This window comes from Anthonomus grandis, chromosome 2, assembly GCF_022605725.1.
Source record: "Anthonomus grandis grandis chromosome 2, icAntGran1.3, whole genome shotgun sequence".
Taxonomy (NCBI): Eukaryota; Metazoa; Arthropoda; class Insecta; order Coleoptera; family Curculionidae; genus Anthonomus; species Anthonomus grandis.
The window spans coordinates 46,884,754-46,911,240 of record NC_065547.1 but is presented as its reverse complement, the minus strand read 5'-3'; the positions used below and the strand labels follow the sequence as shown (position 1 = coordinate 46,911,240).

At 33.2% G+C, this 26,487-nt stretch overlaps 1 protein-coding gene across 6 annotated transcripts in view; it reads left to right on the top strand.

Annotated features, from left to right (window-relative positions):
* LOC126746651 (uncharacterized) overlaps positions 1–26,487 on the top strand; it is a 129,453-nt gene that overhangs the window by 62,293 nt on the left and 40,673 nt on the right. For all 6 annotated transcript variants that reach the window (XM_050455012.1, XM_050455022.1, XM_050454996.1 and 3 more), the window contains exons 2-7: positions 16,873–16,992; positions 17,045–17,160; positions 23,485–23,626; positions 23,682–24,007; positions 24,067–24,401; positions 24,456–24,702. In XM_050455012.1, the coding sequence (XP_050310969.1) occupies positions 16,896–16,992; positions 17,045–17,160; positions 23,485–23,626; positions 23,682–24,007; positions 24,067–24,401; positions 24,456–24,702 (1,263 nt within the window). In that variant the 5' untranslated portion in view covers positions 16,873–16,895. The remainder of the gene's footprint in view (positions 1–16,872; positions 16,993–17,044; positions 17,161–23,484; positions 23,627–23,681; positions 24,008–24,066; positions 24,402–24,455; positions 24,703–26,487) is intronic.

Sequence of the window (26,487 nt, the reverse complement as noted above, 5' to 3'; positions counted from 1 at the left end):
ATAATACGCCAAACATGCAAAAACTCCCTTAGACGATGCTGGCGAGCTCCGCTAAACAATAATGAGACACAAACGGCAAAAAGATTTCCGCGCGCGTTTGAGCGTGGCGCCATCTATCCGCCGCGCGCTTTTTGGGTCACGTTTTTGCCCGTAAATATGCGTATCTTCTCGCCTTTTCAATCAACGGTATTACGCTCCAAAAAACAAATAATTGAATGGCTCCGCCGAACAACGTTGTGAGCGACATTAATTGCGATATTAAGTTTTTCAGAAAATAACGTTGTAAACGACATTTTCTACCGCATGGCAGTTTTTGGTATCAGTTTTATATGAATGTGGTTTAGATGGCAGCACGTTAAATCACTTCGAAAATAGGTTGACGCGCTCGGAACAACGTTGCAACCGACAAAATGTCCGGCGCGGAGAGTTGTTTTTTCGCCTGGTGATCAAAAGCGCTTAAATAATAGTAAAAAGAGGCAAATTAAAGTTAGTGAGTGGAAAGATAAGTGTCGTAAGCGTTCAAGGGATTCTGGAAATCCATACATATCCAAAAGAAAGCGGCCAGTGCCTGGAAAATTACCACCTGAAGAGATAAGTCACAACATTTTCGATGTGCGTTACAGTTTTACAGGTTAGTTATTTTGCTGTTTTAGGGTAGAATATGCAAGTGTCAATACAAGTGTGGATTGGTTGCCCATGAAGAAATGCTAAAATTATTTAGGGACTTCTACAGTATGGACTATAATCAACAAACAAGGTTTCTTGCATCTTGCATCAAGGTAGGGGATATAAATCGCCGTCGAGTGAATGAAAACATCTCTACTAGACATTGTTCAGTTCGTTATTAAGTCCCAAAGAAAGACCCCTACCCTTCGCGTATGCCAAAAGACACTTTGCCACATAATGAAGGTTACGCCTCGACGCCTACAGATTCTCGTTGACAAAATAAAGTTCACCACATCCTTGACCGATGGCAGAGGCGCGCATGGAAATCATACTAGGATCCCTGATGAAACAAAAGAACAGATCAAATAGCATATTTCTTCTTTTCCTCGTCAAGAAAACCACTACTCCAGAAATATGAGCAAAAAGGAATGTTTGAATCCTGACCTGAGTATCAAGAAAATGTGGCAGCTTTTCTGCATTAAATACACCGACAGTACTGCAAAACTTCACATGTACCGTGATGTTTTTCAAAGTGAGTTCAACCTAACATTTGGTCTGCCTATGTCCGATACCTGTAATTATTGTGATCAGCTGCACATTCAGCTCATTGCAGCTGCCACTGAAGAGAGAAAAAAAATTATTGAAAATCAAAGCAAACTTCATCATATGAGGGCTGACTCTGCTTACAAGGCGCTTGCTAAAGATATAGAGAGTGCCATATTAAGCTCTGAAAACGTTGTGCTTTGTGTACACCTACAACAAGTTTTATTTTGCCCAAACCTCACGCATAGTAACGTATTTTACCAGAGGCAACTATCGTGCTACAATTTGGCTATACATGACCAGGGGGGAAACATGGCTTATATGTTTTTCTGGGATGAGACCACTGCCAAGCGAGGTGCTGCAGAAATAGCATCATGCATTTTAAAATATGTTGAGCTTAACTTTACAAAGTTGAAGCCAGGCCAAGTGAGAATTCTTAAGCTTTGGTCTGACAGATGCGTAGGTCAGAACAACAACTGGCGGATTATAGCTGTTTTGCAGCACCTGCTCTTGAATAAATATTTCACTACCGTTGAGCAACAGTTTAGGACGACGGGTCATAGTTTTCTACCCTGTGACAGGGACTTTGCTCTAATTGAACGAGCAAAAAAGGGTAAAAAAATGTATGTTCCTCACCAATGGGTGGAAGTTATAGCTAATGCCAAGGGACCACCCAATCGTTTTACTGTCTGTGTTATGGATACAGCAGACTTCAAAAACACCGACATTTTGTTAGATTCACTGGAAAAAAATAAATTCAGTGTAACTAGCCATGTATGGTACCAAATTACAAAGGATGATCCTATTACATTGCGTGGAAGGAAATCACACAACGTCCTTCAAACATGGACTTCGCACTCATTAGCAAAAAAAGTAAAGGGGCCAGGAAGGAGAATTATGCCCTCAGTAAAAGTTTCTCGGTTCCCACCTTTATACAAGGATAGGCTCCCGATCAAAGCCGCAAAGAAAAAGGACTTGTTGGATATGTGCATATACATCCTGCCAGAATATGTGCCTTATTATGAAAATATTAAGGTTGAACGATAAGAAAACTTAAGTTTTTTGTATTCATTATTATTAAAGATCATATTTGAAAACTACCTACTTACATTATTGAATCAGCCCCATTTAATTCAGTATTATACGTCTTGTTTAAAGAACAACGCTGCAAGCGCGGTCGCTTACAACGTTGTACCCGAAAAAATACTTTTAAAATGTCAATATCTCAGTAAGATATGATAGTATAATAATATTTTTTCTTATAGGTGATTTCACTCAATAACAAAGCCTCGTTTATAATGAGAAATTAGAAATTAATTTCATTGAACAATCAGTGTTTTTTTGAATTTCTGAAAAAATAACTTTTTGTCACTTGCAACGTTGTTCGGCGGAGCCATTCAATTATCATTCTTTTATTATATATACTGCATACCTATTAGATGCTCAAATTACTAGCGTCCTTTAAAAAGGCCACCAAAGATATCCCTACCGGCAAAACGTAAACTTATGCCAAAGTAAGTATTTTTAATTATAATTAACATATTTTTCATCCAATTACTTTTAATTTGTTTCATTTACTTACCTCCAATTACTCATGGTTTTATAACAAAATATACACGTCACAAAAAACTACTTAGTTTGTATACAAATTCTGTATGCAAACTGACAGCCACCTGTTTCTAGAATATTCCTACAAGTTCCGGAAATACAATTCAACAGGTATATCAGTCATTCTATCTTTCGGGCGGTAGCTGTAACAGGAAATACAGCATTCTGTATAGCGTACTTTTAAAAAGACGCTAGTAATATTTGGGTTATTAAACTAATATTTTATAGTCATTTTAAATGCAAAATATCAAGCTGTTGAATTGCGAATAATCCATATATCTGCTCTTATTTTTTGATAGTTAAACCGATTGAAAGTTTGGTTTAAACTCATTGTGGTTGAAAGGAAGACGCTAATATATGTGAAAAAATACTTTTAATACAACAGATATTTCACCGTTAGTGATTTAGATAAAGGAATCAAGAAATAAAACGAATACAACACTTTCTAAATATAATTTATAAATATTATATTCTATATTGCTGCGATATATTGGTCTACTTGTTTATTAAAATATATTCGATAAACATAAGACACTCACATCTACCCCCAAGATTTACTCATATAATCTGCTATAATCTAATTCCAAGTTCAGTTTACTGAACAGTATCTGTTTTAAACTGCGAATTTAGTAAAGAGAAAAAAAATAAAAAGTTAATATAGAGTTAAAATTAAATAGGAAAATCGCGAAAGCTAACAAATTTAAAATAAACTATTTGTAAAATTAAAAATCATTCCCGCAAAGCGACAATTTCGGAGGTTCTTTATTATTTTATAATAAAAATAGTGTTTAGCAAGTCACATTTTGCAAAAATTTAATAAGGAAGTACAACTAATTGCACAATTTGTTATGCAGTTATCAAGGCAACTGCTTTTTGTGGTTTTTGAGATTCTAGTTGCGCTATTTACCAGGAATTTAAAGTCATATGTGCTGACAAGTTGGGTGAACTCGGCTGAAGTGAGGTTATCCGCTACTAGATCTATATTAAAATCACCATAAATAAAGGTACGTTTGCGTGTATGGAATAAGAAATTTAGAACTGTATCAAGACTCTGAAAGAACACGTCCAATTTACCTAATGGAGATCTGTAGACACTCAAAACTACAACCTGCAAGGCTTCAATCTCAGTCGCAACGACTTCAAAGTGTGTCTCTATTGACATGTTGATAATATAAAAGAAAATCGAGAAAACTAACACTTATTTAATAAATCATTGAAAAAAAATTGTAACTGTGTAAAATTGTGGTGTTTTTGCTTTTAAATATTAATACCAGGCAATCGGCCGCCTAACGACAAATAATAACCATCCATCGATTTTTTTGTCAAAATTGTTTGAATAATATATTTTTATTGGAAAATTTTAAAGAATTATAAGTTAATCCACAGAAACCAATAACTAATTTAAAAGACGCACATTTTTCTATATTTATTTCTACTTATTGGCTCCTTCAAATTCAAACAAACAGAGAACAAAAGATTAATGAAGCAAAAAAATATCGTTGGTACTGATTAATAAAGTGGCTTTTTGGGTTTAAAAGAAGAAAGATATACAAAGTTTCACAAAGAAGAAGAAACACCCCATAAGACTGATTAAATTTGTGTTGAAGACCATTACTTTAGTATTGTAATTTCAGCCACAATAGCAGACTAATAAGAGCTAAAAAAACCACATAATCAAGATGTATTTCTCGTGATAAAACGATATAAATGCAAAATTTGAGCGTAATAGCATTACCACAATTCCCTGATTTTTTTTGCTGAAATAGCACATGGTTTAGTTAACTGTTGTGCTTGGTTGTAAGAACCAACATAAAATTTCATTGTACTGAAATTATTAGAAGAATTTTAGATTGTGGTATAACGTGGCATCATAAAATTTTATTGACTTTTAGTATTTCCAAGTTACGTCAAGTTAATGGGCTTACTAGCAATGGTAGTAAGTTGATTTGTGTTAAAAAAAGGAAAGAATATACGTTTGGTTATATCTCTGCTGTAAACAATACTATCAAGTTCCAAATGCAAATTTTGCTTAAGACACAGGAAATTTTTCTCTATAAGAAAAGCGTCGAAAAATGTTTCTCCTTTCCACAAGAATAATATGCTTAATTTAATTCTGTTTTTTCACTTAGTAAACTCGTTAATTCAATAATAAACAAAAATAGATGTGAAAATTAAAACCCATATAATAATATAACCTCGTAAAAAAAGTATTAAAATCAAGAGTTAGATCAAGTAGAGCCACTAAAAAATCTTCTAGGTATAATATACATGGTATACCGCACGACATCTCGAAGGTTAGCGAGACTCTTCCGGAACAGCGTTCTGCCGAGTATATAAAGAGCCGATGAAAGTCAGTGCAGTGAAGTAGAGTTCGGAATATTGGCGCGAGTTTTAAATAGCTGTAAATAAATATATCTAGTAGTCATGAGTGATCGTGTTTTCGTAGTGAAGTGTGACCATTTTCGGTTGTTTTAATTTATACCTAACGAACAGCAAACGCGCTACAGTAATAAATAGGTTGACAATGAACTTAAACGACAGAGGCAAAATTTATTTGTTAAATCTGCTAAAATCAAACTCCAAATATTGAACTAGAAGATCAGTTGGCAGGACAGTATCTGTTCTCAACTATGAATTTAATAAAGCAGACAGAAAAAAGTAATTAAGTACTAACACAAAAATTAAATTAAATAAGAAAATCGTGAAACCTAACAAATTTAAAATAAACTCTTTATAATACTAAAATTAACTGCAAAGCGACAATTTTGGAGGATGTTCAATTCTCTAAATCTTAATAATAGATATAGTGTTTAGTCACAATTACACATATATGGAAATTTCTGGTAAACTGATATTTTTTTTACAAAATTAGCCACTGCAAATCGTATGTAGGTACATCTATGAATAAACACTAAAATATAATTAAACTCCTTGAGAAGTCTCATCTACAGAACTTTATAAACTAACTTTTGAGTTACCCTATAATGTTGTGCTTGGAAAATATATATTATGATTTCCAATTTATGAAATTGTTTTATATTTTCTTAGGATTTAATATGCAAGCCATTTTTAAGAAGCATAAGGAAAAGAATAATAAAGAAGATAATTATTAAAATCATTAAATAAGAAAATCGAGAAAAACGATAACTTTTCTAATAAAACATTAAAATAAACTGAAAATAATGCCCGAAAAAGAAAATTGTGGTTTTGGTTGTTAAAAATACGGTTAATAAATACAGCAAAACCAAAAATTTATTAAATAATCGTTGAATAAATATATATTTAACGATAAAAATATATGATGTGTTGCTTTGCTATTATACAGGGTGTTTCCTAACTACGGTACGAAACTATACAGGGTGAATCGTAAGGTCGTTTTATGAAAAAAAGTTCCTATGAACGTATGTCGGGAGTTGCTTTGTTTCTGAGATACAGGGCTATAAAGTTTCAAAAAAATAACGATATTTTAAAAATACTATAACTATCCTTAAACCGATTTGGTTGAAATTTAATGCAGTTATTTGAAGTTATAAGACGCTTATTTAGCTGTAACTAGATTGAAATTATTAGGTCCAGTAGCGTGTCAATGGGCACCACATGCTTATTGTTGAGAAAAAAACAAGGCCAATAATTAATTTTTTTGCAGCTTTTTATTTATTTTTGTATTTAAGCAACTAAAAATACAACTTTTTCGTATCTTATCTTATTATCTTCATATCTGGCTTTGTTTTCGAGAAAAAAAACTTAAAGTATCTTTAACTCATTCTAAAAAATATCCATGGACGATAACATGAAATAAAAACCAATTAATTCGATAAACAATTTCGACCTTAAAGTACATGAGCAAAATATCCACCCTCCAATGCACGACTTTTTGGTCTCTTGTGTCAACTTCTACGATTTTTATTATCAGATTTTTTAAATACAACAAAATAACAAATACATTGCTTCTTATGACAAATAATTGGCAAGTGCATTTAAGTACCTCCTTTGTACCTACCTGCTTTGCACACCAGCTGACAGTGATAGAATTGCTATAAGAAAAATTCAGCTGTCAATTAGCAGTGATTCATTACTCCATCATGAATAATTTTACTAACCATGAAATGACCGACATGCACTTTATTTATGGATTAGTAAATGGAAATGAGGAAGAAGCACGAAGAATTTACCAGGACAGATATCCTAACAGAGTAATTCCATGTGCAAACACATTTAGAAAACTACATGCAAGATTATGTGAAACTGGGAGTTTTAATAAAAATATGGGTGGTGGAAGACCAGAAACTATAACAACGCCTGAACTGGAAGAAGCTATATTTGATGCGATAGAAGAAGATCCTTCTAATAGTATCAGGCAGATTGCACTGCAGCTTGAAGTCAGTTCAAAAACCGTTTGGAAAGTTCTAAAAAGAAACCTCCTGCATCCATACAGCGTGTACAAGCTCTACTGTCTCGGGATTTTCACCCAAGATTAATGTTTTGCAGGTGGTTGATTCATACGATGGCACACAATAATAATTTCCTACCGAATATTTTATTTACGGACGAGGCAAATTTTTTAAGAGATGCTATTATGAACTTCCACAATGATCATTTTTGGGCCGACGAAAATCCCCACGTTATTAAAGAAACTCATTTTCAGCAACAATTTTCGCTGAACGTTTGGATAGGAATGGATAGGGTGACTACCTAATTGGCCCATTTTTTTTACCGGCAAGATTAACAGGTGAATCCTCCACGGATTTCTTGCAACACCATCATTTACTCACTTTATTAGAAGAAGTACCCCTACAAGTAAGAGTCAACATGTGGTTTATGCAGGACGGGGCTCCAGCTCATTTCAGTGTTCTTGCTCGTCAGCATCTCGTCTTCATCTACCCTAATTGCTGGATTGGACGTGCAGGACCTCAAAAGTGGCCGGCTCGCAGTCCTGATATGAATCCCCTGGATTACTATTTATGAAGCCATCTGAAGCCTCTTGTTTATAAAACTCCTGTTCTAGAAGTGAATGACTTGAGGAATCGGATAATTGTCAATTGCAATATCATAAGGGGTACTCCAGGTATTTTTGAGCGTGTTAGACACTCAATGACAAAAGACGCCACTAAAAAGCACCCGATTCCCGTCATCATTCGGCTATCTCCGACTGTCCCATTCGGATATTTAAATATTATGTGAATGGCGGGCAACTAACAAAAGAGCAATGTTTTCTGCTAGAAGCAGCGGTTTCTGGCAATAAGAATTAATGTGAATAATAATTTAATTAAAATAAAAAATAGCCTTTCTGGAATAATAATAATTATTGATTCTTTAAGTAAATTAAAGATAAATAAAGGATGCAAAGAAGAAAATTAAATTATTAATTTTATACATAATACCCTAATTTAAGTATCAAAAAAATGCAGTTTGATTGAACGATCCAATGGAATGGAAAATTAATTATTTTTTTTTAATAAATATTTTAAAAAATTTCTTTGGGCGGACATGGATTTATTTGATTTTGGATATTATTTAAAATTACTATAGTTTATTTTTGAGAAAGTATTATTTGAAAAATTTATTTTTCTACTACCTAAATAAATAAGAAAATTTTTTGTTTTATTTCCCTTCCTAACTGAATTTTTTTATTTGACTATATCTTGCTTATTATTTTTTATAAAATTAATTTTTTACATTAAATTGTGCTTATTAATCAAAATAAAAGTAGAAAACATTATATGAATACTGTAGGAGCAGTGTCATTTCCTCATGCTTTTGCTGGATCAAACTTCATCCATGTAAGGAAGTTATGCACTTTGCTCCCTTTTGTTATACAAATAACTATTATTTTTTTAAGTTCTCTATATCAAAAGGAACAACCCAACTTAAATAATAGGGTATTGTATATTTAGAAAAAATAAATAAATGGAAAACAAAATTTATAAAATATTGTATTGTACTTTAATTTTAAATATATAAATGTTATTAATCTTTTTGAAATAATTACATATTTTTTTAAATAACTTTTATACCTAGGTAGAGAGGTAATTTTGGTAAGTGAAAACACAATGGATTTAATTAATTATACTGTTATATAAATGTACCATATATTAAAAGTTTTATTTTATAAATGCTGCAATGACATGTATATGACTGATTTGAAAAGAAACTGAATTATTTTATGCTAAAATATTAATTTACAATTCGCTGTTTCGATTAATACTCATAAGAAGAAACTGCAAGAAACTTATGAGATAGCTAATGTTTTTACAAATATTTGCCTAAAACTTACATAAAAAATTATAATACACATATACCTACTTAAACCTATAAAAATATACCTACTATTATATAAAGAAATTACTAATAAATAGAAAAAAATATACAATTTATTATTTTTATTTACTGCTCCTTCTTCTTCTTCTTTGATGGAAAATAAACTTGTTTGTCCATTTTTAGTTTACCTGTATTTGTCTTATTTACCTGTTCCATCATTGATGTCAGTTGTCTCATGCACCTAGACATTTACAGGTATATGTTAATACATCTTATATAATTTTATAAAAAGATAACTTACTTATCATAAGTTTCATCATTTAAAGATCTTAAATAGTTTGATATTCTCAATTTCAATTTCTCTTGTTGATTGCTTGTTCAATCGTTGTACTGCTACTTGTTGATTTTCAGTAGTCTTCTCATTAACAAATGTTTCAATTTCTACACTATGGCTAGCTTCAATATTATTGGAAGAACATTCCCCAAGGAGTTCACCTAAAACAGAATCGCTTCCCTTCCTTTGCTCACACACCATAAAGACAATACAAAAATAAGGCTTACAGCCATGCTACTGGTGATCATCCAGGCCCATTGTGTGGATACTCTAAAGGACTATATAATGTTAACTGCACCATAAATCTTGACATTTAAACGAGAAGAACATACACCATTCATTTTAATGGAACCACTACATTTTATTGTTCTCTTACTACATTTGCTTTCAAATCCTGGAAACAGCTATCTATACATTAAATACATGTTTAACAATCTTTCACTAAATAGTACAATGAATATGTACAGTATGTAATAAATACTTTGCTAGAATTGAAATTGCTACAAATTTACCTCTAAAATCGCTTCGATTGCAACAATATACTTTTTCAATCTTGTCTTCAATTTTCCTTGTGCAAACAACTACATAGTTTGTGCTTATTTTATGCTCTCTTAACCATTCCTCAAACCTTTCTTCGCTGGAAAAATGGAAAGTTGAGGACTCTATTTTGATATCATGACTTACCTGTAAATGAGCTTCAAGTTTTTGATCACAGGAGTGAAAGTCTCACAGGATACTTGGTCTTTTTGTATAAGGGACAAGAAATGTATGACTTTGGGTTATCTGGAAGCTGCTGCTTATGAATAACCTTAATATGTTTGTTCTTAGCTGAAATGGAAGAAAACATTTTACTGCATAAGTAGCACATAATTTTGTTGATAGTTTGGTCCTGATTCTGATGGTTTTGAGTAGGGCCGTCGATCTTTACAGCTAAAATCGCTGATTATTGGAATTAATACAGCTATTATTTTAAAACACTATAAGCAACAATATAGTCAATATTTCACAAATAAACAAAGGAAAGTTCAGTATAATCGCAATAATCGATCAAACTAGTTAGTAGCTTTTTTACGAAAGTAAACAACCAACAAACGCAAAAAAAGCGGGAACATTCGTGTCGTTATTCTTGTCATTCACGTCAAACGACCGAATTTTTCTCCGAACATACACGATCACCGACGGGAATCGGTGCTTTTTAGTGGCGTCTAATGACAAATCGTTTGCAGTCGTGTATTTTATAAGAAGGTGGGCATTTTGCTCATTTACTTTAAGGTCGAAATTGTTTATCGAATTAATTGGTTTTTATTTCATGTTGTCGTCCATGGATAATTTTTAGAATGAGTTAAAGATACTTAAATTTTTTTTTAAAACAAAGCCAGATATGAAGATAATAAGATAAGATACAAAAAAGTTGTATTTTTATTACTTAAATACAAAAATAAATAAAAAGCTGCAAAACAATTATTGGCCTTGTTTTTTTCTCAACAATAAGCATGTGGTGCCCACTGACACGCCACTGGACCTAATAATTTTAATCTAGTTACAGCTAAATAAGCGTCTTATAACTTCAAATAACTGCACCAAATTTCAACCAAATCGGTTTAAGGATAGTTATAGTATTTTTAAAAATACCGTTATTTTTTTGAACCTTCATCGCCCTGTATCTCAGAAACAAAGCAACTCCCGACATACGTTCATAGGAACTTTTTTTCATAAAACGACCTAACGATTCACCCTGTATAGTTTTGTACCGTAGTTAGGAAACACCCTGTATAGTAATCATAAGACGTTCAAGAACAATAAATCACTTCTTTCCTAAGATTAAGTAGATCAAAGAAAAAAAAACAAGTACAACAAAAGACACATATGTGTACTTAAATTAAGTAACTGCACATTACTAAAAAAAAATCTAATTATATAAGGCAAGAAAAACCATTTTCAAAACATGGTACATGTCATTATATTGCATCAACCATAGCAAAACAAATGAACGAAATGACACCAAGACAAAAACTATTAATAAATAAAATGTATAACAAACTAATTGCCCCATTATACAACACGTTATCTGACATAACACGCGACACGACACAGATTTAAATTGATGTGTCTCCTCCGTGGATAAATTAATTTAATAATATTATCTACGTCTAACCAGTCGGAGTCATGCATCGCCGAGTGGACAATAAATCCCCGATTCGACATGCCTCATTGGACCGGATGATTTAAGACGCTACCACAAGTGTAACACACTTTTAGTTTTGCTTTATGGGTTTTTGTACTTGGTTATAATTGCTGTCGGTTTTTTTTTTGTAAATAGGAAATTATATTAGCTTATCAGTTTAGATTATAGTTTTAGTCCAATATTTTAGCATTTTTACGCCCTTTAATTATAATGCGAAAAAACAAAAATATTGGCAAAGTGAGTATGGCAGATTAAAATATTTTTTTTAGTATTGGCGTTTCCGGTTAGTATACTGATAGAGATGCCCACTCCGCTAATTTAATTTAATAAGAAATATTTGAAGGCTGTCTGGGGTAAACCAGGTATGTCCAGGAGGTAAAGTTTTGAGTCGTAACAGTTTTTTGTTTAAAAACGTCATAACTTGATTTTTTAAAGAGGTAATAAAAGCATTCGTAGTTCAGAGGCATCTTATATCATCGCAGAACTAGTAAACGGTCAAAAATAAACTAAAAAGTAAAACTTCTGGCAAAAATTTTTGGAGTAACGTCTTTCTTGTTTTCAGTGAAAACAAGAAGAAGTGAAAACAAGAAGATATTGTCAATGTAGTTCTCTCTAAAAAAAAACAATCTTCACTATTTTATTACCTTACCTGTAAATGCAACGTTTTCTTGGTGGTTATATTTTTCTTAAGTGTACATTTTTTCAGTTTCTTCCTTAGACCAATTTCACTTTGATTGCTAGAGAGACCTGCATAACCGACAAATTTTCTAGTACGTTACGACTTAAATTTTTTTAGGATTTGGAAGAATGTCATAAAGTTTCGTATCTTGCTTGTGAGATGGTCCTGCTACAAATAGCACAGATACATACGAAAGACGTATTTGGTACGTACTCCATGACATAAAGTACGTACCCCAAAAGACGTATTACGTACTATGGACGTATATAGAACGTCCCAACGAACATCTTTTCCGCAGCATACAGAGTGTCCGGAAGCTAGATACAATCAGGGGGTGATAGCTGACTTAATTCCAAACATTTTAAGCCAAATATGTGTAGGTCAAAATTTGTTTAAGTTTTTTATGGCAATTTTTGCATTTTTTTCAAGAAATACCAAAATTTCACACTTAAACGTTAATAGAGCGCAAGTTACAATTAGTATCGGAGTTTCAAAGTTTATTTTATTTTGTCTAATGCGTATTAATAAAAATACGATCAATTTCAAGCTTCTTTGTAAACTTATTAGAAAAAATAGAGATATTGAAACGTAAAAAATAAATATGGAGTTGAAATAAAAATGCTTTGTTTTATGTTTAAATAATTGTTATGAAAATGCTTTCGTCGTTCAAACCTCTCTAAAAATATGCCTAGCTTCTGCCCTTTATTTTAAGATATCACTCATGCCGATGCCCGGCCAATTCTCAGAATTATGGCCTCTTTTGTGCGGCAGGTCATGTAAACACAAACAAAACTTACTGGATTGGTTTTCTATTATGGAACAGTTCAGGTAAATATTCAGGTAAATAAAAAGTAATGAAAACAAAATTAAGCAGAGGTACCTAATAGTGGATACTGTATGTTTCTGCCCGTTTTATTAAACAGTATTGTAAAATGGAATTTACCAACCAAGTGTACGCTGACATTGTCTTCACATATGGACGCGCTAACGGTAATGGAGCTTTGGCACGACGCTTGTACCAGGCACATTATCCAGATCGGAGGTTACCAAACTTCAGGGTGTTTCAAAACACCTTTCGCCGTCTTACTGAAGTTGGCATTGGGAATAATCCGGCACGTGGAGTCAAACCTGGCCATAATAATGTAGAGATTGAGGAGCAAATACTGGAAGCTTTTACCGCAGACCCTACTGCAAGCGTCAGAAAAGTAGCTGAAGACCTTGGCCTTTCTAGATGGAAGGTGGACGACCATGAAGAAAGATGGACAGTATCCCTTTCATGGTACGGGGGTGCAGGGCTTACAAGAAGAAGACCCTGCAAGACGAATTCAATTCTGTCGCTTTTTATTGAACATGGACATCGAGGACCCGTTATTCTTAAGAAGTATCTTGTGGACAGACGAGTCCAATTTTTCCAGGGAGGGTATTACCAACTTCCACAACCTCCACGAATGGGCTGCCAAAGATGCAAATCCGCACTGGAAAAAACAAAAATCATTTCAGAACAGATTTTCGGTCAATGTGTGGGCCAGAGTAATAGGCAGGACTATTATTGGGCCACATTTTCTACCAGAGAATTTAAATGGTGCCAACTATTTAGATTTTCTAAAAAATGATATCCTTGTTCTTCTAGACGAAGCTGGATTATTGGAACGAGAAAGACCAATAATCTTTCAGCAAGATGGTTGTCCAGCGCATCGGTCCTTGGCTGTCAGGAATTACTTAGACGACTGTTTTCCGGACGGTTGGATAGGAAGAGGCGGAACCTTTCCTTGGCCTCCTCGATCGCCTGACCTAACTCCGTTGAATTTTTTCATGTGGGGCCGGGCAAAGGAGCTTGTATACACCACTGAAATAGGAACAAGAGAAAAGTTGATTCGCAAAATAAATAAAGCATTTAAGAAGATATGACCATCAGAGTAACCACCACCGAAGTAACAAAAAGGGCTCGTGCCTGTATTAGAAATAATGGATTGCATTTTGAATATGAACAATAAATAGTTTAAACAAAATTGTGTTTTATTTAACATTAAAACCTAAAATAACCCCACAATCGGGTCTCAGTCTAATAATTTTTAAAGTTGAAGAAGTAGTCCATACTTGCAGTGGAGTTAATATGTCAAAGGGTAACTAAAATAGTTTTGGTCATCCTCCACTAAATTTATTGGAAAACCATCTATCCTACATGTTTCGGACATATAAGATGTCCATCATCAGGGATCTATAAAGAGCGGAGGAAACTTATAAGCTAAAGATTAAAAGTGTTGAAATAAAAAGGTATTAAAACTAACTTACATATAATGAGGGTTTTTATCACAACACATAAAAAGCCACAGTGCTTCTGGCAAGGTCAAAGGTTAAAATTACTAACAATAAATAAAAAGGGCATCTACAATAATGATAAAAAAGCTTAATTAACTAACAAATTAACAATTGGACAAAAATTATTAGTTACCCTAATAATTTTTGTTTACATGACCTGCCGCACAAAAGAGGCCATAATTCTGAGAATTGGCCAGGCATCGGCATGAGTCTAGATGATGAGATATCTAAAAATAAAGGGCGTTTCAATGTCTCTATTTTTTCTCTAAGTTTACACAGAAGCTTGGAATTGATCATATGTTTATTAATACACATTAGACAAAACAAAATAAACTTTGAAACTCCGATACTAATTGTAACTTGCGTTCTATTACGGTTTAAGTGTGAAATTTTGATATTTCTTAAGAAAAATGCAAAAATTGCCATAAAAAATGTCGACCTACACATATTTAGCATAAAATGTTTGAAATTAAGTCAGCTATCACCCCCTTAAAGGATTGCATCTAGCTTCCGGACACCCTGTATATTGATTTAAAAAATATGAAAATATAAAACAAAACATATATATATCTAAAAAACCAAACAAAAAATAAACGTTTAAGAAAATACAAAAAAAAATTCATTTGTTCTTCGCAACTATTGTGAAATACAGTCTTCAATTTTTTTTGTGCTTCGAATCCCTGCTTGTAGTTACTGTACCTTAAAATTATATTTTAAAATAAGCAATTTATCAAATAAATAATTCATTAGTACTAAAATGAATAACTATGCTCTTACCATGAATTGGGCTAGATCTTGGCTAGCTAGGCTAGATTTAAAATTTTGATAAATTCTAAATTCACAGAACGCGCGTTCGTTCTCGCATCTGTCGCTTGTCTTAAACACTGTCAACAGTGTCAACTCCCTCATGTTGCCAATTACTTATTTGGCAGTCAGTGGGGGCAACAAAAACACTGGGTTGCTTTTGTGATCGATCTTGATAATTTTGATATATTTTTATGACAAAATCTCCATCTATACTTTTTAGATGTTCTGAAAATTCTGTACCTTATTATTGTTCGACCAGATCAACATGTAAACTAACTAAATTTATAGGGTTTTTTAGTCCTTTGGAAAAAGGGAATCTCGATTTAGTTTATATTTTTATTTTTTTATTATTTAGCTCCTGCTCGTTTAATGCTTTTTCTTTCTTTTCTCTCCGTATGCGCTTTTTCTGTCCTTCGGAGATCTTAGCGTTGACTAGTCCGACCTTATTGACCTCTTGAGTCAGTTTTTCTACTGCCTTTTTTTCTCTTGGACCGCAGGTTGCCTCACCCGCATTGAGGTTACTTAGGAAGGATTTATTATTAAATAGTGCCAAAAAATGTGAAACTCTTAAGAAGAAAGGCTTAGAAGTTTAAAAACCGATTAATTTATAAAATTATCATCGTACTAACTAAGTATATTTGACCTAACTAGGAACATTTTTTTCGTTCAACGTTCGTCTTCTTTGCTCAAAATCCTGGCTTCAGGCTAATGGATATTGTGGCTTCTGGACCAGGTATGTTTAGATACTCCCAGTTTAGAAACTTTTCCTATAGGCGCCAATTTTCGACGTTCATTGGCTCTATTGACTAGCTAAGAGCTGTTCTTTTTATCTACAAGAGAAGCTTAACATATTCTTCATGTTCAACTTCAATCACTTTAAAAAACAATTTGTTACCTGATTTAGGAAGACGATTGCTTCTCAAGCTTAAGCAATGACACAAATAAACAATTTACCTTCATTTTCTAAAATAAATTATCTGCGTTTAGGCTAAATACATCCCGACTTACAAAGACGCTTTTCAACGGAAGCAAACCGATTTATCAAACAAATCTTCCACATTCATATTATAATGTTGTAATTAATAACAAATTAGGATGTCCCACTTTTGCAACGGCAACATCTTAACAATCACGTTCTTACGTAACTACGTCATCCAAATCATATCTACGATCAAAACTCGCTAGATGATCATCACATAAACAAAATATAGAATATATTTTATAATAGAATAATCTGTAGCAACCTAGTTAATTCGAAAACCGGGCTCGAGTCGTGAGCGAAATTATTATTACAATAATTACAGCACAATCTGGCGCGTACCGACTTGATTTATTCTTTAAGAATTACATATTCAGCAAATAATTACACCGCAACCCATATTTCACCCAGAACAACAAAAATCTAATTGACTTCTGTTGAAATTGCTCGGCAACTTTTACTGTTTAATTTAATTTCTGGCTTTTCGTTTTCAGGTAAAAAATGTCCTGACAACAGCATGGTAATGTGCAACACCATGATGGACAGTTTGGTGATACCTAGACCGCCTGCTCCACCATTAGGTCCCTTAGTTCCTACCAATTATCCGTTAAAAGGTATTGTAGTTTGTTGGTATATTGAGTTTAATTGATTCGATACGTTTTGTAGGATCTCCTTTACCAGCTCCTCCACCACCACCTAAACCTCCGTCTCATATTGTGGAGGTCCAGGAAAGTGATACCAAAACTACTTATAGTCAATTAACAAGGGAGTCTGGAGGCCAGGTAATTAATGATCATCTTAATTGATTTGTAAAGGAACTTAGAGGGCGTTATCAATGTGTTTGAGCTCTTCTGATAAAATGCATCAATGTCAAAATAATTTTATTAGTCAAAGTAGTAAGGGGTTTAGAGACCCTAAGATATCAGCTTCTTCAACAAGATACCGTCTTAGGTTTTCTTCAAGTTTCCTCCCATTGGCTGCACATTTTCACATTCTTTATTTATAAAGTTTATATAGTCAAATAAACTGAAGAAGTTCTATATGTTGTCAATAGTTATAATATCTAAATAAATTTAAAGATGGAGTACTCAAATTAACCGAAACCAAATCTCTAGAATTTGTTAATAGATGGATTGAAAGGACACATTAGTTATTAAAATTAGCTTTTGTATACATATTTATTAAAGTTTGTACTGAATGACCTCCTAGATAACCGAATTTAACGCCTCTGGATTTCTTCTTGTGGGCAACAATTTCTGTATTTGTAAGTCCTTACTTATTTGTTTTACTCTAATTTTCGGATTTTCTACAACCGACTTGGTAAATGCCAATTTGCTTTTTTCATTTAAAACTGTTTTTGTATAAAAGTTTATACTAAATGGCCTCCTAGATTACCAGATTTAACGCATCTAGATTTGAGCAATTTTTGTAGTATAGAACTTTTTGTTACAATGTTTTTAATTAATGCCATTAATGTTTTTGATAAATTCTTGATATAACTGAACTTGATAGAGTTGATATTTATTTTTTTTATGGCATTTTTATACGAACAGTTTCTGTATTTGTAAGTCCTTACTTATTTGCTTTAGGGTAGGGTGGGGCTAGTTGAGCCGGATTTGGAAAAATGAAGGGTCATGTTGTTATTATTTAATATAAATAATTAAACATACTAGGGATTATTGATGTATATATTTGTTTTTAAAAAGCAATTAATAAGTTTGACGAAATATTGTTTTATTTAGGTAAAAATGACTGCAATATGACTGGGTACAGTTGACTCAACTTACTCCACATATGGGGCAACTTGAACCGACACATGGGGCCAGTTGAACAAACTAAACTAGCATAATGGCTGGTTAAGTCAGTTTTCTGATAAAAAATAAAAATCTAATTTTAGAAATACTCAAAAAATTTATTAACAAAACTAAATTAAACATTTTGGAAATTAAAAACTAATCGCTGTCGCAGTTTATACACATATAATATATACTAGTACCCGGAGTGCACCTTAAATGAGCCCATTTTTTGCAATTGGTACACTGTATCCATTCTTCACCCGGAACACTATGCTCTCTGTAATGCTGCTATCTGTAAATGCTGCTAGGCACATCAGACATAAACATTCATCATCTTCAAACTCAGATGATGGCAATGGGGAAAAAGATTTCTTATTTATTTTATGCTGTTTTATGTTCTTGGAAAACTTGTTTTCTTTTTCTCGAGCAACGGCTCCTAGGGTCTTTCCATCGTCTAAATGTGAAGAAGAAATATTGGATCGTCGTTCTTTAGTTTTCAATAGTGTATTACCTGAGTAGGATACATCTGTTAAAATAGCTTTTTTAGCAGCTTCTTTCTTCTTTTTATCTAATTTACCAGAACTTTTAATTTTCCTTTTGCTTTGTTCTTCAGCAAGTGCTTCGTTTTCTGGCGTGTCTGTCAAAATCGCGCAAGCTCTCTTCTTTCTCTGGTTTTGTATTTTTCTTGGTCCTGTCTTAGGCAAAGGCAGCAAGCCTTCAGGTGAAAAAACTCCAGTAGATGTAGATGGTATGGTTTTGTCATCAGGTGTTTCTGGAGCTATGGTTTGGAAATTGCTGGCAGAAATGCTGTTATTTTCTATCGACGGCGGCTGAGATATAGATTCGGGTATTAGACGATCAGTCACATATGACGGCGCGAAATCTGTATCAAAAAATATATCACGATTATAAGGATATATGTATACCCGTTTTTGAAACTTCATTTATTATATTGGAACTTGTAACTCCTAATGGCAAAGCTGTGGCAACAATTTTTGGTGTTTCGTATATGCTAATTGTCTGTCCTGGGCAGAAGCCAAATACTTCTTGAAAGGCCCGAAGACTGACAGGTCCAGTGGCTGAAGTTTGTGGGTGCAGTGTGGTGGGAATGAAAGCATTACCACTTCGTTGTTCTTTGCATATTCTACGGCCTCAATTGATAAATGTGATGAATGATTGTCCAGTAAAAGTAAAACAGGATACTGTTTAGTAGGGCTTGTATGTTTAACGAAATGCTTCATAAAATTATAAAATTCTAAATCAGTCACCCAACCACTTGCATTTCCTGCACCGATGCATTCTGGAGGACCGTTTGAAATAAAATAGGGTTTAAATTTTTTTCTGGGAAAGACAAACATGGGTGGTATTGTATTCCCTATTACTGATACGGTGGTAATTAGGGTTACATTAGTTCCACGCGCTCCTGAAGTAACAGCACCTATGTTTCTTTTTCACTTCGCTGCTACTATTTTTGAAGGTTTTGTTACTGTAGACATGCCCGTTTCGTCTGTGTTCCAAATTCTTGATGGCGAAAATGTATATTTTTTTATAACGTTGGCAAGTTTTTTGAAAAAAATATTAACATTATGTTTATTGAACGAGGTTGCTCTACCTAAACCAGAACCGACAATTCTGGTTTTCTTATTGAGAGCTGAGGGTTTCTCCTTAAATAAGCCTCAACCAGTCCTTTCCTGCCATTTCATTTATCTTCCAAGGTTCAGGAACGTTTAAGTTATATTTTGTTGCACATTCGAAGGCTAGGCGTCTAACATCAATTGGCTATAGACTATAAAAAATGGATGCCAATTTGAGCAAGTAATTTTTTTCTTGCTCTAAAGAAAAAACTTGACGAGATGCAACATATCCCATTGTTACTTCGTCTGGTGCATCTCCACTCTTTAATTTTTTTATATATCGGCCCAGTGTCGTTCGATCAATTCCAAATTCAGTTGCTGCGGTTCTAATACTTTTTCCCTCATTTCCAACTGCTTTTGCTGCATTAAATAGCTGCTCTTTTGTCGCCTCTCCACGTGCGGTCGTCTTCTTGTAAGTACGCATCTGAAAATAAAATACATGAAAGGGGGTTAGTTGAGCCATGTCTCAACTTGCCCCGTTAATTTTGGCTCAACTAACCCCACACACGTTTTTGGAACAATTCAACACATAATAAAAAATGTATTTAGAACTGTTATTTTTTAACTAAATATTATTAAAATAACACGGTTATGAACAAATATTGTACTTACTTTGAAGTCCATAACTTTAAAATAACGAAGTAGGACCAAAAACACATTCAATATCGATTTTTTACTTTCGCGTGCAAAAATAGAAAATTGACGATACCTTCGCTTTAACTGCTGGCGATGAACTAAATTCATGAACAAATTAACACGGCCAGTCTACGTAGCTTCGTGTTCACTCGGATTCCTTAAGCCGCGTATCCACTGGCATTAACATTTGTAGCAACATTTGTAAACGTTTGCGAATATTGATAAACGATTGCAAAACGTAAAGTACCCACCGATCAGCACATGTTGTTTGAAATTGTTCACAAAGAGAGAACAGAGAGAGAGCGTTTGTCGCGTATCCAGGTCTTTTTTTATTTTGAGGAAAACCGAGAATAGAAAAATTTTAAAAATGGCCCCGTTAAGTAGAAGAAACTTGCCGCCTGTGCTGCATTAGTATTTTGTGCACTAATAGAAAAAGAAAAGAAGGAAACAGATTTTGGGTGTCTCATTTTTTAAAAACTAGAGTTTCTATGCAGCTGACTTCTGATATCAAAACTGACAGGAGTAGCTTATTCAAAAATTTTACTCGAGTTTCGCCAAGAGATTTTGATTTTCTGCTCTCAAGAATTTCTCTAGAAATATATAAAAAATTGACACGAACTATCGGGAGTGCGTTTCTGCCGAAATTAGACTGGCCATCACATTTCGCTTTCTAGCGACAGGAGATTCCTATGCCAGTCTTACGTACCTCTTCAGAGTTTCGAAGCAGCTCATTTCTAGAATAATTCCTGAAGTATGTGCCGTCATCATGAAAGCATTAGCGAGCTATGTAAATATCTATTTATCTACAAACGTAGAATATCGCGTCTCCACTGAAATCAGGCAGAAATCCAGAAACAAGTCAAATCCTTTGAAGTTACCGACTTTTCGCGGAACAGTGACAAACGCCTGCAAACGTTTGCAAATGTGAGTGACCGACGTATCCACCGGATAAACATCACAAGAAGCTAAGGAGCCACAATGCACTTTTGCTCTTTTGCTTGCGTATACGTAGTACGTACACGAACTTAACCTCAGTTTGTCTTTTGTGTATTGCGGTTGTTTAATGTTAATTGTTTCGTTTCGTTTATGTATATTAATTATTCGTTTTTGCAAGTGATACAAACATTAAAATATAAGATTTTTAGACTTTTAGAAAAACATTTTTCTACTTTGACTGATCGCTATAATTGAATGTAAATTTATTTATTTTTTTTTGTTTAGGACCTATGTTTATAGGTAATACGTATAACTTTTTTTCTTATTTTTGTCCAAAGAACACGTTCCTGAATTTTGTCGCAATATCTAAAAAACATCCTGTATACCAGACTAGTGATGTAAAATAGCCAAATAACTACAAAGTAATCATTGCTAGTGAAGAATTTAAAAAATGAGTCCCGATTTATGAAATGTAATGTTAATTTGTGTTACTTCTTTACATCAGTAATAACTCAGAATGTATAGGTAAAAATAAAATAAACTTTAGTAAATTTGAACGATGAACCGCCTCGCCTGAAATTGACTTCCAAGTAACATTAAATAGAAATAAAATTAACGAAACATTTCTACTTACCGGGATGTTTTTTTTTACATGAGCCCGCAAATTAGAATTTTTGGAATAATGTTTATTGCAAACATTGCAAAATGTTTTAGTCTCTATTCTAAACACGTTATTCGACTTTAATACTTTAATCTTTGTATCACTTAAAACACGAATAATTAATATACATAAACGAAACGTAAGCAATTAACATTAAACAACCGCAATACACAAAAGACAAACTGAGGTTAAGTTCGTGTACGTACTACGTATGCGCAAGCAAAAGAGCAAAAGTGCATTGTGGCTCCTGAGCTTCTTGTATAAACATCGTGTTTGTAAACGATTGCAAATGTTTCTAAACGTTCCGTTTGTCAGGTGGATACGCGGCTTTAAAAAGTGTTAGGTTTTTGTCATATGGTGCGTGGATCAACTAGCCGCGTGGCTCAACTAGCCCCGCCCTAGCCTGCTCTAATTTTCGGATTTTCTACAACCGACTTGGTGAATGCTATACTTATATGCTATATTTATAATTTCATTTTTTTCATTTAAAACTGTTTTGTTCTAATTTGTTGTTTGTACTCCAAGCTTCATTCTCAAGCAAAAATAAACGTTATAATTCTTATGAAAAAATGTATCATTCTTTTTTTTAAGATCAAATTTTGAGAGAACGGTTAGAGATAAAGGCAAAGTTGTTGGTATCAAATTAAAGATAAAATGAATGCTCTATCAAAAGGCGTTACTAGATACAGGGTGTTCCATTAAAAAAATAGCCCAAAATTTAATTGAAAATATCATTATTAGAGTAACGATTTTGATATTAAAAAATAATAAATATTTGTAAAAAAAATAATTTTTGGAATTTCGAAAAATATAATAAACTTAACCAAGGACTATATAAATTTAAAAAAAAAGTCCGAGTAAATATTAAAATTTAAGTAATACATTGATTATCGTGAAAATTTCTTTGAATTGGTAATAACTAGGCAAAGAGTCAAAAATATAGGTGGTTCCATTAAAAAAAAATCAAATCATTTACCACGCTTTTTTGAGACATTCTGTATAATAATTTATGGAAGGCTTAAACTGCATTGATATACAAACGTATTTGTGCATTGCGCTGACGTTTTTCAACATTGTCAGTATAAATAGCTCTAAAAAGGACTCATCAAATTCGAAATGGACTAATTCTTAAATTAGAAATAAGATGTCATAATTATTGTGGAAAGATAACTTAACTTAACTCTATTCTTAACTTGACTATCACTTTTTTCTTAGCATTAGACGTTATTCGTCTATAACTATTTAAATATTATTTATTAGTTACATTTACTTAAAACTAACCATCCACGGTAGGATCCTCAACTAATATAGCTTTGTAGAGCATAATAGACTTTAACCTTTGCTTAGCTATTAACATTAACTACTATAATAATTGTTATTTATATTTTTTAATAATTTGAAACTTCACTAGCAATAAATGTCAATCAACCTTTAAAATTTTAGCATTTTGAAGAACGCAAAATGATAGAAGAGCGCCGTATCACCCAAAAAATGGTCGAAAAAAATATTACAAGAAACGAGAGCGTCAGGAGTAGATTGAGCAATCGGAGTGTCTCCTCCAACGGTTTCAGACTTAGGGAAAACGGTAAGAACACTCTCGACAATTACACAAATTGCCTAAATATTTCATTTGTCTCTAGGTAATGCCCCGAATACCTTAAACAATAACAACGATGATACCGGGTCAGTGTACAGCATCTACAAGCAAAAAATCGACAGCATGTTCGAGTCGGATTCCAGCGCCAGCACAAACAACCACAATATTGTGCAGGCAAAAATTGAAAAAATGTTTAGTGAAGTTGCACAAGACAGTGGTACCACTAGCCAACAAGCAAACGTGCATGCTTTCTCAGTGGATTATTTGGGAAGTGTTCCGTTATTAGATAAAGTCACCAGCTTGGCCGGATTGCAAGAACCTTTAAGAAACCTATATTTCTCTTACAAGAAAATTACCAAGAGCAAAAAGGTTAGTTCATTTCAAAATTCACATTTCTATAAATAATACGGAGCGTTTTTTGGATTCAGGTGCTGTCTGGAAGACTGGAAATCTCCCCACAGGGTCTGCGAGTCCAGTACCAGGGTTCCTCCGGAGACCTGGAGCAAATGAACTCGTTTCCCTCCATAGCAGTTTGGTCTGCAGTAAAATTCGTCATACAAGAAAACAACTCCATGCTGCATGGCAAAGAACTTTCGTATGCCTTTTTGCCCTTGATAACCGATCCAGATAATATGGATAAGCAGGCTTTATTTAAAACCATTCAAGAGGCAGAAAAGCAGTACATCGTTAATCAGCAACACTCACCATTATTCACTGTTGTAATGAGAAAGTTTGGGGTGCAAAAACAATTGGAATGTCATGGGTAATGACACTTGATGTGGCTTAATTATTTCCATGTTTAATATGTAATTTTTAGGTTTGTCTGTCAAACTTCAGAAGATGCGATAGTAATTGCAGCTACCCTATACAAATCCCTTGTAAACCATATGAAGAACAAGGAGCGAAAGCCCAAAAACAAAAATGGCTTAACCACCTGCATGTCGACTGCTTCTAGCACCGTGATGGATCAAAACGGCAATTCCATGCCGGTCAGACCGCCTAGAAGAAAGAGAAGTAGTGCTGCCTCCTCAGTTTGTAGTGATACCAATTCTAATAATTTTAATGTAGGTACTCGCTTTACAGGATGAGATAAAATAGTCCATCCTGAAAATGTTGAAAAATAAATTGTTTAGCCAAAAACGGTCGAACATGTCAATTTTAGTATTGAGGGGGATATTTATTGGTAAAAATTGCGTTTTTGTGTTATCATCTTCTCACCCTCCAGAGCCCCTATATGTCATTTTTTTAAAGTAAAGAATAGGAGTCTAGGCATACCCTGAATAAAAGGTATTTTTAATCTCTACATAGTCCTATTTTATTTTTTTTATTTTATGAATTCACACGTTCAATTCAATCGTGTCACACCTAATTTATTAAATATTGAAACTGATCTCTGTTGACCTCAATACAAAAATTTAATTGTTTCGAAGATCTTTAAGGGAGTCAGGCTTTGTAGCAAAGACTGGTTTTTATATGACCGACCTCATAAAAAAATTTAAAGGGGTTAAATCGGGAGATCTCGCAGGCCATTCTACGGCACGTCTCCGATCAATCCATCATTTAAAAAATGACGAACGGCAGCAGCATAATGTGGTATTTTTAGTTTTAATAATTAAAACTAAAAATACCACATTATATTAAACTTCAGAATCAGCAGTATTTTTGTCTTCATCACTATCATTTTCATTACAGTCTTCTTCAGAAAAGTCAAAAGCCGTGTCGTGTTCAGATTCAATAACTTCATCTTCTTGCGCACTGTCAACTAGTTTAAACAAATAATTCGTCCGACTGTTATTATTGTTCACTTCAACAAAACACTGATACCAAAATAAAAATAACCAAACCAAGAAAAGCGTCGAAATATAGATGTATTTGCTACATATTTTGATGTTTTTGCAACAAAATAACTTGAATTTTCGGAATGTATTTTTTTATTCATTATTAAATAACACCTGGATAATTTAAGAACACAAAAATATGTAGGCAACAAAATTGCAAGATTTAAAATTTTAAAGAATCTCATCCACGTTATTATTCATATTTCTTGAGAACGAATTGATAAAATAAAAATAGGGCTATTTAGAGAAGAAAATTGCCTTTATTTCAAGGTATAACTCGACCCCTATTCTCATTTAAACAAAATTGATATAAACTGCCAAATTTGAAGTGGCTAAAATTATTTCTCTGGATAAAACAGCTTGTCAAAATTGCGGAAACATCGAAAATGAAAAAGGTATTATGGACTCTTTTTTGGATAATATTTTTAAAAGAACAGGAAATCCTACTTTCGAAGGGGTCACTTATTAATTAAGAGGCCACCTAATACCTGGAATCCTTTACGAGGGGTTGAAAGCACCCCTTAAATCTTAAACAGAAAGAGGGATCGTGTTATAGCCAAATAAAATTCTGGAAAAAATGCTTTAAATAAACCTTTATGCCTGAAACCCTTTCTTACAATTTTTTTTATTGGATCATTAAAACATGATTAAAAATTTATTAGTATTGTTAATATTATTGTTATTACACCTTATCAGCATATCATAAATAAAAACAAAATACCAAATAAAATGCAAACACAAGTATCTGAAGAATTTATTTAGCTTGCTAAATATCATTGGTACTTTTTTCATAAAGCAGCATTTATTTAAATAGTTTTAAATTATTACCCAGTCTTTTACGTGTTGAAACACTGTTAGCAATGGTTTATTCTACTGCAGAGAGGGTTGAGATGATAGAGTTTTTCTTTCGGCATACTAATTGTGCCAATAGAACGGTACAAGAATTTAATGACCTTCATCCAGAAAAACGAGTCAACAGAAAATACGTTCTAGAAATAGTTGCTAAATTTA